This window comes from Hoplias malabaricus, chromosome 9 (assembly GCF_029633855.1).
Source record: "Hoplias malabaricus isolate fHopMal1 chromosome 9, fHopMal1.hap1, whole genome shotgun sequence".
NCBI classification, from domain to species: Eukaryota; Metazoa; Chordata; class Actinopteri; order Characiformes; family Erythrinidae; genus Hoplias; species Hoplias malabaricus.
Window position 1 is genome coordinate 42267767 of NC_089808.1, and position 15861 is coordinate 42283627.

Below are 15861 nucleotides of genomic sequence, written 5' to 3' on the forward strand. Positions count from 1 at the left end.
AAGAGGTGAGAGACTTCACGATCACCTCAGAGTTTACTCCCTCAGCTCTCAATCACCTCAGAGTTTACTCCCTCAGCTCTCAATCACCTCAGAGTTTACTCCCTCAGCTCTCAATCACCTCAGAGTTTACTCTCCTCAGCTCTCAATCACCTCAGAGTTTACTCCCTCAGCTCTCAATCACCTCAGAGTTTACTCCCTCAGCTCTCAATCACCTCAGAGTTTACTCCCTCAGCTCTCAATCACCTCAGAGTTTACTCCCTCAGCTCTCAATCACCTCAGAGTTTACTCTCCTCAGCTCTCAATCACCTCAGAGTTTACTCCCTCAGCTCTCAATCACCTCAGAGTTTACACTCCTCAGCTCTCAATCACCTCAGAGTTTACACTCCTCAGCTCTCAATCACCTCAGAGTTTACACTCCTCAGCTCTCAATCACCTCAGAGTTTACTCCCTCAACTCTCAATCACCTCAGAGTTTACTCCCCTCAGCTCTCAATCACCTCAGAGTTTACTCCCCTCAGCTCTCAATCACCTCAGGGTTTACTCCTCTCAGCTCTCAATCACCTCAGAGTTTACTCCCTCAGCTCTCAATCACCTCAGAGTTTACTCCCCTCAGCTCTCAATCACCTCAGAGTTTACTCCCTCAGCTCTCAATCACCTCAGGGTTTACTCCTCTCAGCTCTCAATCACCTCAGAGTTTACTCCCTCAGCTCTCAATCACCTCAGAGTTTACACCCTCAGCTCTCAATCACCTCAGAGTTTACTCCCTCAGCTCTCAATCACCTCAGAGTTTACTCCCTCAGCTCTCAATCACCTCAGAGTTTACTCCCTCAGCTCTCAATCACCTCAGAGTTTACTCTCCTCAGCTCTCAATCACCTCAGAGTTTACTCCCTCAGCTCTCAATCACCTCAGAGTTTACTCTCCTCAGCTCTCAATCACCTCAGAGTTTACTCCCTCAGCTCTCAATCACCTCAGAGTTTACTCCCCTCAGCTCTCAATCACCTCAGAGTTTACTCCCTCAGCTCTCAATCACCTCAGGGTTTACTCCCCTCAGCTCTCAATCACCTCAGAGTTTACTCTCCTCAGCTCTCAATCACCTCAGAGTTTACTCCCTCAGCTCTCAATCACCTCAGGGTTTACTCCTCTCAGCTCTCAATCACCTCAGAGTTTACTCCCTCAGCTCTCAATCACCTCAGAGTTTACTCCCCTCAGCTCTCAATCACCTCAGAGTTTACTCCCTCAGCTCTCAATCACCTCAGAGTTTACTCCCTCAGCTCTCAATCACCTCAGAGTTTACTCCCTCAGCTCTCAATCACCTCAGAGTTTACTCCTCTCAGCTCTCAATCACCTCAGAGTTTACTCCCTCAGCTCTCAATCACCTCAGAGTTTACACCCTCAGCTCTCAATCACCTCAGAGTTTACTCCCTCAGCTCTCAATCACCTCAGAGTTTACTCCCTCAGCTCTCAATCACCTCAGAGTTTACTCCCTCAGCTCTCAATCACCTCAGAGTTTACTCTCCTCAGCTCTCAATCACCTCAGAGTTTACTCCCTCAGCTCTCGATCACCTCAGAGTTTACTCCCTCAGCTCTCAATCACCTTAGAGTTTACTCCCTCAGCTCTCAATCACCTCAGAGTTTACTCCCTCAGCTCTCAATCACCTCAGAGTTTACTCCCTCAGCTCTCAATCACCTCAGAGTTTACTCCCTCAGCTCTCAATCACCTCAGAGTTTACTCCCCTCAGCTCTCAATCACCTCAGAGTTTACTCCCTCAGCTCTCAATCACCTCAGAGTTTACTCCCTCAGCTCTCGATCACCTCAGAGTTTACTCCCTCAGCTCTCAATCACCTCAGAGTTTACACCCTCAGCTCTCGATCACCTCAGAGTTTACTCTCCTCAGCTCTCAATCACCTCAGAGTTTACTCCCTCAGCTCTCAATCACCTCAGAGTTTACTCCCCTCAGCTCTCAATCACCTCAGAGTTTACTCCCTCAGCTCTCAATCACCTCAGAGTTTACTCCCCTCAGCTCTCAATCACCTCAGAGTTTACTCTCCTCAGCTCTCAATCACCTCAGAGTTTACTCCCTCAGCTCTCAATCACCTCAGAGTTTACTCCCTCAGCTCTTAAAGCTTGAGGTGTTAATGCTCTAAGGATATTTTAACGACACTGGACACAGAAGCACATTACTTTTTATTGAGAGTTGTGTTAGAAGCAGGACTGGGTAAGGCTTTAAAATCAGTAAATATTGAGGTATGTTTGTGTTTGGTAGGTCTCTGTAGTTCACTGTGTATCTTCACAATGATGTGGTTTCACCTGAATTTAATGTTTCCACATCCAGCTCTAGTTCTCAGTAGGTTTCTCGTTATCTCGACACAATCATCAAAGTGTGATTTAAACCTCTTTTTCATGAAATCTTTCATTGTGGATTTTGAGTAATTTACATATTATGTGCATTTATATTACTGCATTCAGTCCGCGAGTTCAGACCCATGTCCTTTAGCAGTGTTACAGACCGTTCCGTACCATGATAAACATGCAGGTGTCTGTCCGTTTCTCCCGGCTCTTATTGACGGTCAGTCGGAGCAGGAATGTCCAGGCGCTGAAGTAGAGCTCGAGATCTGAACGGAGAGTGAAGTAGTGACCGTTTGGTGTGGACCCCTCTCTCCTCTCTGTGAGGGCTCTAACCTCTTTCACCTCTTTCCCAGATGTCGGCGGAGGTCCAGGAGAGTCCCACAGCACCATCCTCCAAGAGCCGGAGCCTGAGGAGGACCGTCAGCGTCCCGTCGGAGGGACAGTTCCCCGAGTATCCAGCAGAGGGAGCCTCTGGGCTGGGTGAGACTGACAGCTCGGTTTCATTGGTGCTGGGGTTTGTGCGCTGAGCTGAGCTCCACGGGAGTGTGTATGTGAGGTCAGGGGCTGATGGTGGGACATTGCTGTGAGGATTTGATGGCAGATACGAGGACATTAGTGAGAGCAGGTGGTAATTCTGTCTTGTAGCCTCCTGGGGGACTGCTGCCCTGGCCCTGGGTGGGTGTTGAGGGCAGTTGTTGTTATTGTGTGTCTGTGTCTGGTGTGTGTTTGTGTTTGTGTGGATTTGCGTTTGAAGTTTGTGTGTTTATTTAATTTGTGTGTTTTTCTTTTTGTGGCTTTACTTTTCTTTCATGTGGATTGTGTTACATTACTGTGTGTGTGTGTGTGTGTGTGTGTGTGTGTGTGTGTGTCTGTGAGAGAGAGAGAGAGAGAGAGAGAGAGAGAGAGAGAGAGTGGAGGTGGTTGTGGAATGTGTCTCAGACACAGATCCAGTCTTCTTTCTCTCGGCCCCCGGACCCCCCGGAGGGTGGGGTTTAGCCGTTGGCGCTGACCCTCGGGTCCAGGGGCAGGACGCTGGGCTGGGGGGCTTTTATTCTTTTGGGCGAGGGCAACGGCCACAAAACATGCCCCGAACCTCAGAGTGTGAGAGTGTCATTCATTCATTCATCTCCCTGACCCCCTCAGCCCCGACCCCCAGCCTTAAAGAGGAGAGGGTTATTTATATGTTAATGTTCAAACCGGGCAACAGTGTGTGTCTCCATCAGAGAGAGAGAGAGAGAGAGAGAGAGAGAGAGAGAGAGAGAGAGAGAGACAGTCAGAGAGAGAGAGAGAGAGAGAGAAAGAAACAGTGAGAGAGACAGAGAGACATAGTCAGAGAGAGAGAGACAGTCAGAGAGAGAGAGAGATACAGAGAGAGAGTCAGAGAAAGAAACAGTCAGAGAGAGAGAGAGAGAGACAGTCAGAGAGAGAGAGAGAGAGAGAGAAAGAAACAGTGAGAGAGACAGTCAGAGAGAGAGAGAGATACAGAGAGAGAGTCAGAGAAAGAAACAGTCAGAGAGAGAGAGAGAGAGAGAGAGAGAGAGAGAGTCAGAGAAAGAAACAGTCAGAGAGACAGAGAGAGAGAGAGAGAGAGGATAGTCAGAGAGAGAGACAGAGAGAGAGTCAGAGAAAGAAACAGTCAGAGAGACAGAGAGAGAGAGAGAGAGGATAGTCAGAGAGAGAGACAGTGAGAGAAAGATACAGTCAGAGGTTGTCAAACACCCAAACACACACATGCACACACACACAGAAACACACACACACACACACCCCATATATAACCTTTTTCCCCAGTTCCAGTCGCTGTGGTGAATGTTGCCGGGTGTTTCCAAGTTCTAAAAAGTTACCCCCTGTATTTATTTAATTCAATATTTTATTGTTTAATTCAATGTTTATGTTCTTCTTAAATTTTAAATTGTAACCCAGGCTTTGACAATACAAATGTAACTAATTTGTCATGTCAATAAAGCACCTTGAATTGAATTGAATTGAATTGAAAGAGAGAGAGACAGTCAGAAAAAGAGAGACGGTCAGAGAGACAGAGAGAGCCGTGATTGGACAGACTCAGGCGAGGGGGCGGGGCGATTCTAAAGTCTGGTAAATGACTCGTTATTTCTGATCACAAGGAAATAGAAACAGGGAAATGCTCCGTCTGTTTGCTGCAGCGGACGAATCAGTGAAGAGGAGTCGACTCCCAAAGAATTGATTCTTCTGGTGTCTTGGAGTCAGTATTATCAACTGTCAGCCAATGGTTCAGAGATTTGAATCTTTTGGAGTCGACTCAGTGTCGTTTTGAGACACCTGCAGTGACTCTGAACTTATGTCAATGTTAAACACGTAAAATATATCTGAAGAAAAGTGACCACATGTAAATGTGTTTTTAAATGTAACACTTTTAAACTGTTTTTCATGAAAATTAATAATAAACAACAGCTCTAAAACAGTCAAATATTTAAAAAGACATTATTAAAATGAGGCTAAATTTAAGTGAATGAAACTAAGGTAAAAATAACAACAACAAACTAAAATGAGGCTGAAACTAACACACGTTTAAGTCAAAAGACTGAGTCAGCTGCTGAAATGAAGGCTGTGGTGAAATCAGTGCCGGGGTCCCTCTGTGTGTTTGTGAGTGAGGGGAAACCAGGAGCTAAACAGTGAAACAGATTAAAAATAAAGCCAACGCAGGATTAAAAGTTGTTGACAGAACACAGTGTGTGAACATGGTGTTTGTACCCGAGCGCAGCTCCTGCCCACGGCTCTATTGTGCTGCGCTGAATGGAGCCGTGGAGCAGAGAGGGAGAGTGGGTTTGACCGGCTTTACCCCGACACTCGCTCTTCCACATTCCTCTGAGAGAGAGAGAGAGAGAGAGGGAGAGAGAGGGAGAGACACACAGAGACACAGAGAGAGAGTGAGGAGTACGCCGGCTCTCCACGGCAGGGCTGCTGAATGTCGCTGAGGCGCGGGGATGTGAGCGCCGACTGGGTGTTCAGGACTAACATGGAGCTCTGGGGTGAGTTTTGTGATCTTTTTTTATGTTTATCGCTGAACGTTTTCTGGACTCTCCTTCCTTTTGATCTAAACCTTCACAACACGTTCCTCACTCCTGAGAACACAGAGGATCCTCCGTAAACAGAACACACGCCCTCTCTGTCATTATCCCTGTCCTAATAAACTTCTACATGGAACTCCCAGCGCACTACGGGCTGAGGGAGCGTCTGCAAAGTGCCGTTACAGTGGAAGGTGAAAGCGTCTGATGTTAGTGTTTATTGTGGTCTGGAAGCTCTCAAAGGACAGTCCACAGCTGCCTGTCGTTCTCTGAGATGGCTTCAGAAAGACTGAGATGTGTGAAGGCAGTAAGGCACCGTCTTCAAACCTGCGTCACTGTGGACACTGACCTTTAAACTGATGACTGTTTATGAATGAATAAATGAAGCAGTGCAGACGGTCAGGTGCTTTACATCTGAGTGGGAGACTGTCCTCAGGGGTGTGTGTGAGTGACGGTGTGAGTGACTGTGTGAGTGACTGTGTGAGTGACTGTGTGAGTGATTGTGAATGTGTGAGTGACTGGGTGACGGTGTGACAGTGTGAGTGACTGTGAGTGTGTGAGTGACTGGGTGAGTGTGTGAGTAACTGGGGGACTGTGTGAGTGACTGTGTGAGTGACGGTGTGAGTGATTGTGAATGTGTGGGTGACGGTGTGACAGTGTGAGTGACTGGATAAGTGTGTGAGTGTGTGAGTAACTGGGTGAGTGTGTGAGTGACGGGGTGAGTGTGTGAGTGACGGGGTGAGTGTGTGAGTGACTAGGTGAGTGTGTGAGTAACTGGGTGACTGGGTGAGTGACGGGGTGAGTGACTGGGTGAGTGTGTGAGTGACTGGGTGAGTGTGTGAGTAACTGGGTGAGTGTTTGAGTGACTAGGTGAGTGTGTGAGTGACAGGGTGAGTGACAGGGTGAGTGACAGGGTGAGTGACGGGGTGAGTGACGGGGTGAGTGACTGGGTGAGCGTGTGAGTGACTGGGTGAGTGTGTGAGTGTGTGAATCTGTCCACAGGTTGTGTGTGTGTGAGAGAAACTTTGTCTTTAACCATTCCCTCCAAAGCCAGTGGGTACTGTGTGTGTGTGTGTGTGTGTGCGTGCGCGCGTGTGTGTGTGTGTGTGTGCACGTGTGTGTGTGCGTGTGTGTGTGTGTATGCCAGGGTTTAAATGAACAATGCGGTGCTGTGTTGATTCCCCTGACGTTATGTTGCTGCCCACTTGCATTATTCCACCAGACTGCCCTCCTGCCCCTGAGTAACGGACGCCGGGGGCGGGGCTGGTCCGGACCGTTATGGTGGGGACAGGGGGCTGAATGACCCTCATTTGTCTAGTGGTCCTCATTAAGGGGGCGGGGGTTGGGGGTGTTCTCACTCTGAAGCCAGGGTGGAGGGTGTAGTTTGCCCTGTGCCCTGTGTCTGGACCTTCCTTGTTCTGTCACTGAATTCTGTTAAATCTGTTTATCACACGACACACAGCTCAGCACTCGGACCCTCCTCCCCTGTTCTCCGGCAGAACCAGGGGACCCGCACACTACCCACAGAATTCAAAATGGACCGACCGCAGCAGAGCCACTGACAGCCTACATGCATTTCATGTTGTTCAGTGGACTGTTCTCAGTCCAGACACTGAGGGGTTTAAAAACTCCAGCAGCACTGCTGTGTCTGATCCACTCTACACCAGCACAACACACACTAACACACCACCACCACGTCAGTGTCACTGCAGCATATAAAGTAGAGTGTAGAAGTACAGAGTGCCCCTGTGGGGTCGGTGGAGCCGAGAGAGTGCAGTGAGTGGAGGAACAGGGAGGTGGTTGTAATGTTCTGGCTGATGGGTGTGTGATCTGCTGCTGGTGGAAGGCGGAGGACGGTGAGGAGTCTCCTGATGTTTTTAGGATCATTTTGTTTGTTCATGAGCTTCACAAAGAAAACAGGACGGTGGCGCGCCAGGTGCTCTGCTCTGTGATTGGTCCGTGAGGTGTATCTGCTCTTGATTGGTCCGTGAGGTGTATCTGTTCTGTGATTGGTCCGTGAGGTGTATCTGCTCTTGATTGGTCCGTGAGGTGTATCTGCTCTGTGATTGGTCCGTGAGGTGTATCTGCTCTGTGATTGGTCCGTGAGGTGTATCTGCTCTTGATTGGTCCGTGAGGTGTATCTGCTCTGTGATTGGTCCGTGAGGTGTATCTGCTCTGTGATTGGTCCGTGAGGTGTATCTGCTCTGTGATTGGTCCGTGAGGTGTATCTGCTCTGTGATTGGTCTGTGAGGTGTGTCTGCTCTGTGATTGGTCTGTGAGGTGTATCTGCTCTGTGATTGGTCAGAGTAGAGAACAGTGTGTGAGTTTCAGGTCAATTCTGACGACATCAGATTCCTTTCCTGAGGATTCCCCTCAGAATCAGACGTCTCTCTGATCTGAGAGGGAGACTCGGACACGGTGGAGAGACATGAGACACGAGGAGAGACCAGAAGGGGGAGTCTCTGAGGGGAATCGATTCATCCAATTCAAAATATCGTTTTTGAACTGAGATAAATTAGATTAGATTAGATTAGAATCTGTTTATGGTTCGTTTATTTAAAAAATTATGATTCTTAATTAAGAACAACTCAATTCAAATAGTGATTCTGCTCAAAGTATCGATTCAGTAAATCACTCACTTTAAAGAATGAAGGTGTATATTTATATCCTTCTTACTGATTCAGATGATTCACATGGATTCATTGAGTTGATTCACTGTTCAGTGAATCAAATCTTTTTATTCTGAATTCATAAACATGGTTTTCAGTCTGTGGAATTAAGAAATGTAAAATGAATCGATTCCCCTCAATGACTCTAAAGAGTACAGAAAACAAACCAGAAATGTTCAGCTCATTTATTATCACCTGTTTATTACAGGTGTGTGTGTGTGTGTGTGTGTGTGTGTGTGTGTGTGTGTGTGTACACCAAATAAATCTAAAGTCATAAATGGCAAGGAAAAAAAACTGAATCACCCAAATGAACTGATGTAGCCACCAAGGTTTCTCAGACTAGGAGTCGCCAGGTTGTGTCTGGTGTGTGTGTGTGTGTGTGTTTTAGGGAGATTCATTGCCCGTATAAATATATAAAAGACTATGTAAAAGTCCCAGACTGCTGCCGTAGGGTCTGAGGAGGACTAAGAGCAGTAAAAACATCCTTTGCTCGTGAAGTGTGTTATTGATCCACTGACCTGCTGACGTCACGTGACGGAGAAAGGGAACCGGATAGAGACTAGAGTGAAAGAAGAACCCTCAAAGTGTTAGCTAGCACATACAGAGCTCTGCACGGTGTGGCACCAGCTGACCTTTGACCTTTCACACCCCCTCTGTCCTCAACATCACTGAGGTCCTCTGAGAGCGGGGGACCCACATTCAGATCAGTTCCCGCTGGTGGTGGATCATTCAGAGTGAGGGCCCCAGGCTCTGGAATTCTTTACCACAGAGTCTCCACCTCTGCTCTTCATTTTCTGCTTTAAATCACAGCTAAAGACCTGCCTCTTCTCTCAGGTCCTCTGCACTCTGCAGGTAAAAGGGTCCTCCCCTTTCCTTTTTTCCCCCCTTTGTAGAAAGTGACCTTGCGTTTTAGAAAGGCTCTGTATGAATGTAACGTATTATTATTATTATTATTATTAGTGAACCATCTATAGCACGTTCTCCATCAGTCTGAAGACACCCCTCATGATGCAAAGGGCTCATTGTTCTATAGAACCCTCTCCTTTTAAAGGAACACTAGGTAAGATTTGAGTTTTCTGCTCATGTGTCTCCCCCTAGTGTTATTAATGTTCACAGCACTGCGCTGAAATCAATGGGAAGGGGTCTGGTTTCCTACCCTCCTCCACAAGTTACATAGTGCAGTTTCTGCAGACCAAAGAGTCTCTAGGTCTTAGGACAAAATATCACATAGTGTCCCTTTAATAAAAACATTCAAAGAACCATCACTTCTAGATGTGTGCGGTCAACGGATGAACAGTTTATATCAGAATCACTGAGCTGCGGTGTTGGTCCTCGACTTCGTCATCAAACATTCAGCTTCTGTAAAACTGACCAATCAGAAGCAGCCGGACACTGCTCGGTGGCCAAGACCACAACGCGACTGACGGACCGGGACGTCTCGGTTCTAGTTCTAAACACAGACCTGGGCTTCAACACAATGAGGTTCTCCCCAACTAATTCAGCCCTAATTTATAAGGGACAAATAAAAACTCCCTCGTTCAGTGAATGTTCACATTACTGTGTGAATCTGGAGTCCACCAACCCACACACTGGGAAACAAGACCCCAATCAGTTCTCTGAGCGCTGCCTGAGTCTGAAACACAGGATAAAACGAGTCGTTCTGATTCTGCTCCGCTTCTGACGTCACGTGCAGAGACTTTAGAATGGCCCCGCCCCCTCGTCTGAGTCTGTCCAATCACAGCGCTGGACCCGTGTTTATGTGAGAGCACAAAGACGAGGTTAAACTCAGCAAAACAGACACAACGAGCGCGGAGAAATAAGAGCACTGAGTAAAAACGGAGAAGAAAGAGAACAGAGTGAAAACGGCTAAAAACCAGAGCTTCTGCTCCTCGCTCCTCACTGCTGTGAGCTCGGGGTCGGGGTGAACAGCGAGCGGCTCATTATCATTTAAAGGAACAGGTGCTGAAAGCGGGCGTTCTGAACAGGGCTGTTTACACAGGGGGAGAACACTGCTGTGGGGCTCGTGGGGTTTGATTAAGAAACAGAGCTGTGTCCCACTGGAGGAGAGGGGGATGTGTTTATTATCCTCTTCTGTGATGAGTTCCCGTGTGGAATGTAAATCCAGTGTCAGCAGGTAGATCAGGTGTGAGTTGGAGAGAGACGATCAGGCACTGAACTCTGTATTAAAGCGTTTTAATGGAAGCCGAATCGCCCCTGTATTATTATTAATATTATTAATGGCTGGAGTGAAACCTTATCCCAGACCAGTATCTGCAGGTTCTCCGTTCCCTCCGATCGATTAATCCTGGTCCTAATGGAGGAACTGATCCATTATGAGCCCACTCTTCTGTTTCAGCCCGGTTTGGCAGGGTTTACGGTAAGTTCCCCACTCGGAGGTGGCTTTGAGGGAGAAATAAAAGCTGCTGTGGGCAGAAAGCGGAGTGTCTCTGTCGTCCACTCTGTGCCAGCGAGGATGAATTATTAATGTCTGCCGTGGTGTGTTTAATATCAGGTGTCATCACGGTTCTGCTCTCCTCAGACAGGACTGAGTTAAAGAGAGTTATCTTAGAAACTCCACAGAAATGTAACGTAGAGCAGTCTGCCCACACCCACACACTCACAGACCCCTCTACTGACACCTAGTGGCTGGAGGTGTCTGCGTTTGTCCAAAGGTGTGTGTTTGTGTGTGTGTGAGTGTGTGTGTGTGTGAGAGAGAGAGAGAGAGAGAGAGAATGTGGAACTGTCCACAGGTGAGCGTTGGAAGTGACTGGGTGAGTGTGGGAGTGTATGAGTGATTGGGTGAGCGCCGAAAGTGACTGGGTGAGCGTTGGAAGTGATTGGGTGATTGTGGGAGTGACTGGTCAGTGTTTGAGTGACTGGGTGAGTGTGGGAATGTATGAGTGATTGGGTGATTGTGGGAGTGACTGTTTGAGTGACTGGGTGAGCGTTGGAAGTGACTGGGTGAGTGTGGGAGTGACTGTTTGAGTGACTGGGTGAGCGCCGAAAGTGACTGGGTGAGCGTTGGAAGTGATTGGGTGATTGTGGGAGTGACTGGTCAGTGTTTGAGTGACTGGGTGAGTGTGGGAATGTATGAGTGATTGGGTGATTGTGGGAGTGAGTGTATGAGTGACTGGGTGAGCGTTGGAAGTGACTGGGTGAGTGTGGGAGTGTATAAGTGACTGGGTGAGCGTTGGAAGTGACTGGGTGAGTGAGTGTATAAGTGAGTGGGTGAGAGTGGGAGTGACTGGATGAATGTGAGACCATGTCTATCAAGGGGTAAGATGGCCTCCAGTTTAAAATATTTACTGCAGAAAAGAGGAACACCCTGAGGTGAAGGGGGCGGGGCATGAGCAGCCTTTAGAAAGAGCAGTGGGGGTCTTTCCCTTTCTTACCCCTGAAGGTCATTACCATTGATCAGCTTTAAACCCTGAGAGACACAGAGCTCCGGCTTATTTCAGAGATCAATGAAAACTGATCCAGATTCAGAACGGGACAGAACCATCTCTCTCTCTCTCCCTCTGTCTCACACACACACACACACACACACACACACACGAAACCCCTTCCCTCCCTCCACGATCTCTCTCTTTTCTTTCATTTCTTCCATCCCTCCCTCTTCTTGGTCACTTGCTGAGACTCTCTCTCTTTCTCACTCCCTCCATTCCTCCTTTGTCTCCCTTCCTTGCTAAGACCCTCTGTCTTTCCCTCCCTTGCTCCATCCCTCCTTCTTCTCTTCCTTGCCGTAGGTGGGCACTGGTGGAGCCCTGTGTTGTCTCAGTACTATATCGATCTCAGGAAGACGGGAGCTGATCGATGCTGTAAGTGGATTTTCAGGAGCAGAGGATTTGAGGAGAGGGAGAGTCAGAGAGGAGGAGAATAAAGAGAAAAGAGAGAGAGTCTGAGAGAGGAGGAGTAGAGAGAGAGAGTCGGAGGGAGATGAGGGAGAGTCAGAGACTGGCAGGAGGAGGAGGAGAGTCAGAGAGAGGGGAGGGGGAGGAGGAAGAGAGACAGTGACAGGAAGAGGAGAGTTGAGACATGACGAGTCCAGTGAAGGAAAGTAGGGGACATGACCTTGACTCTAGTGCACTACATACACACCCTGATGGAAGAAGAGAATGAAAGAATGAAAGAAATAAAGCGCCCTGAAGCAGCGGTACATGAGCCTGAGGTCACGAGCCCAGTGCTGACTGTGGTCTAGACTGGTATAAAGCCCCAGTGTTGATTTGTAGACTTACCTCAGAGCTGTAAACTACGCTTAGCATCTAGATTGACCTCATAGTAGTTAGGTTAGCTTAGCATTTACCTTAGCACGGTTAAGTTAGCTTGCCATCTACATTTACCACTGAGTAGTTACAATAGCTTAGCATTTAGATGTACCTCACAGTGGTAAACTAAGCTTAGCATCTACATTTACCTCAGTGCAGTTATGCTGTTAAGATAGCTAAGCATTTAGGTGTTTTTACTTTTACCTTTTACTTTTATGGTTAAGTTAGCGTAGCATCTACATTTAACTTAGATATTTAAATTTACCTAAGAACAGTTAGATTAACTTTGCATCTAGATGTACCTTAGAGCAATAAACAAAGCTTAACATATATTTACCTTAGAGCAGTTAAGTTAGCTTAGCATCTTAATCTTAGCATTTTAAATAAGAATTGCACTTTTTTAATTTCATTATTCTGGTACAATGACAAAGACATTCAACCTTCAATTCAACCTTCACCTACAGTTACCTTGGAGCTGTAAAGTTAGCTTAGCATCTACATTTACCTCAGAACAGTTAAGTTAGATTACATATGATTTCAGGACTTTATTGATCCCAAGGGAAATTGTAGTGTCAGAGGATTGTACACTGTGCAAAAGAGAAGACATACAGAAATAATAACAATAAATGGAGCAGGGCTATAGACGTGGATACAGAAGTGGTACCGCAGTGCTCTGAACCATAATATAATAAAATTGAGGAGGATCTATATATGTATGAGTTCTGTACATGTGACATACACAAGAGCAGCCTTAGCCGCTATTGCGCTGAGAATCATAAGTGATACAATATTTCGTTTATAAAATAAAATGTTTAAATACATAAATGATCCGGTAGATGACAAAAACAGAGCAGCATAATTACTACTGCACTAATGGAGTTCAGAGTTGGTGAAGTAAATATATTCTTAGTAGGAGCCACAGAGACAAAGCTGGGCAGAATAAAATGTGGACTAGCAGCAGGTCAGATAAGATAGCAGTGACAATGAGGGCATCATGGCGTAAATGACAGTATGGACCGGACATGGAACAGAATGGTGTAGTTCAGCACAGTACACACAGCAGGAGGTCCAGTTAAGTTAGCTTAGCATCTAGCTCTACCTCAGAGTGATAGTTATCCGGGTGTCTACATTTATCTCAGATATAATGTCATTAAAATCATAATGTTCATTATCTCAAATTAAATCCCAAAGCATTACATGTAAGAAATCTCATTTATTATTCAGTGGATATTATTTCAGCCTCTGACTGACTCTGCTCTTTACTTCAGAGTCTCAGTCCAGGGTTGAAGTCTGTTAAATTCAGTTTGAAAGTTCACATCTCTCTCAAACACCCGGGCCCCAGAGGAAGAGCAGCGGATCTTAGAGCCAGAGGACCCAGTGTTAAAGAGTGAGGCTCAGCTCCTCTGGGCGCTCTGCTGCTCTTCCTCCGGGTCCTGGGTTTTTAAGAGCAGGACAGTAACTGATGTTGTGAGCGTGCTCATTGACGCTGCGGTAGATGAGGTGCTGAGCCGGTTGCTCTACAGTCGGTTTGCTCTGGAAACCGCTCTAATGTGTTTACGAAGCCCCAGTGTCTGTAAATGGGTAAAAAAACCCATGTCTGGGTCCGGTGCTAGGCTTTCTCTCTCTCTCTGCTCACGGCAGAGAAACGGCATCTGGAGGTTTTTAGACAACGGAGAGACTCCAAACGCTGAAAAACACTGGTGTTTCAGATCACTTAAGGTAGAAATGTCTCCAAACTCGGCAAATGGCTAACTGCATTAGCGACAGTGCTACAAACTAAACAGCTCGAGTTACACATGAGTTTCTGTGGGAATTCACACAGTGAATAAACACTTACAGACCATTTACACTTCAGACACCAACAAACAGTCGTACTTCTCCACCAACACACTGCTCCACCTTAAAAGATACTGAGTTTCTGAACAGAAACAAACCAGAGAGAACCGTGTTTCCCAACAACCACAGATATTCACTTTAACATTGCACCTGTGCATAACGCTTCCTCTAGACCTCACTCTACAAAACTGTACCCCCCACTTTGGGAACTGTGGTGTGAATCTCCAGAGCCTCAGACCCTCGCTGTGAGGATTTGATGGCAGCTGGGCTCTTACACAGAGAACTCCACATTAAATCAGTGAAAGTCGTGTTGACGTTTGGGCAGATCACCTGTTTATTTACGCTATCGCCTCTAGTTTCAATATTTACTCCATCCGTCCTCTGCATGCGTGAGATGTTTTTATGGAAGCTGTGTTTGAAGCTCACGTGAGACGCGCAGGACGAAGGACGAGTTAATTTTAGCCTCGTCCCGAGACATTTCCCCTCGGTGTGGTGTGGAGGGAATTACACGACTGGCCTGTGGTGCTCTTTACTCAACGACTGAATTATACCTAGACTCTCTCTACAGCTCTCTCTCTCTCTCTCTCTCTCTCTCACACACACACACACACACACAGAGAGCCCCCAGAGCTGTGTCCTATATGAAGCAAAAGAGGTTTTTTAAATGACTCTTTGGTGATTTGTTCTTCTCTGAGAAATTATCATTCTCAAGCATCGAGAGAGAGAGAGAGAGAGAGAGAGAGAGAGAGAGAGGAAGCACTGAGAGGAAGAGAGGAGTGAGGTTACAAGATTGATTGAATAAATGCGGTAAAATCTCTTCCGCCAGGCGGGACGAGAGAGAGAGAGAGAGAGAGAGAGAGAGGGGTCTGTGTAAGGGTGATTGGGATTGGCTCAGAGAGTGGGAACGAGAGAAAAGATGGAGAGAAGGAGTGAGAGAGGCGGAGCGATCGCACAGAGAGAAAAGGGGGAGAAGTGGATCTGTACAAAGGTGATGGGGACTCTGGGAGGGAGGGAGGGAGATGGAGAGATGGAGCGCTAACACACACACACACACACACTCGCAGATAGGAGGTAGGGAGGGTGGCCTGTTCAAGGGTGAGCAGGACCAGAGAGAGGGGGAGGGGGGTGACTTGGAGAGGAGGAGAGAGATGGATTGCTAGCACAGAAGGAGAGAGAGAAAGACAGGAATACAAAGAAAAGAGAGAGAAAAAGGAGACAGACTTGGAGGAAAAACAGTGAGAGAGAGGGAGCAGTAGCAGAGAGAGAGAGAGAGGAGGGTCTATCCAAGACTGAGTGGGACTGGCTTGGGAGGGAGGGAGAGAGATGGAGCCCTAGCACAGACAGAGCGAGAGAGAGATGGAGCAGTAGCGGAGCGAGAGAGTGAGAGAGAGAGAGGGATGCGGAGCAGAGACGGAGGATAGGAGCTGATGTTGGATCTCGTGCCGAAGAACGTAGCGGATATTTACAGAAAACAAATCGCTGCTGCTGATTGGACGAGGGAGATGGTCACTTTACGGCCAATCCGATGCTGACCGTGTGTTTATCGAGCAGGTGATGGGCAACAGCTGCGATAGAGGTATTTCTCTCTCTGATTCTGTGTCTCTCGCCCTTTCTAACTCCCTGTCAGCACTGTGTACTCTCAAAGCTGCCACAAGTACCTGAGCTCACTGATGCTCTTGTGGCTGCCATCAGCTCCTCAC

General features: G+C 47.3%; 1 protein-coding gene across 6 annotated transcripts in view; it reads left to right on the forward strand.

The window, feature by feature from the left end:
* Positions 1–15861, forward strand: part of rasal2 (RAS protein activator like 2) — a 97762-nt gene that overhangs the window by 46135 nt on the left and 35766 nt on the right. For 4 of the 6 annotated variants that reach the window (XM_066680503.1, XM_066680500.1, XM_066680501.1 and 1 more), the window contains exons 2-3: positions 1–5; positions 2701–2827. The exon at positions 1–5 is cut by the window's left edge and continues 123 nt beyond it. In XM_066680503.1, coding sequence (XP_066536600.1) covers positions 1–5; positions 2701–2827 — 132 coding nt within the window. Of the gene's footprint in view, positions 6–2700; positions 2828–15509; positions 15738–15861 lie in introns of those variants that run through there. The other 2 variants (XM_066680504.1, XM_066680505.1) reach the window with 1 other exon arrangement.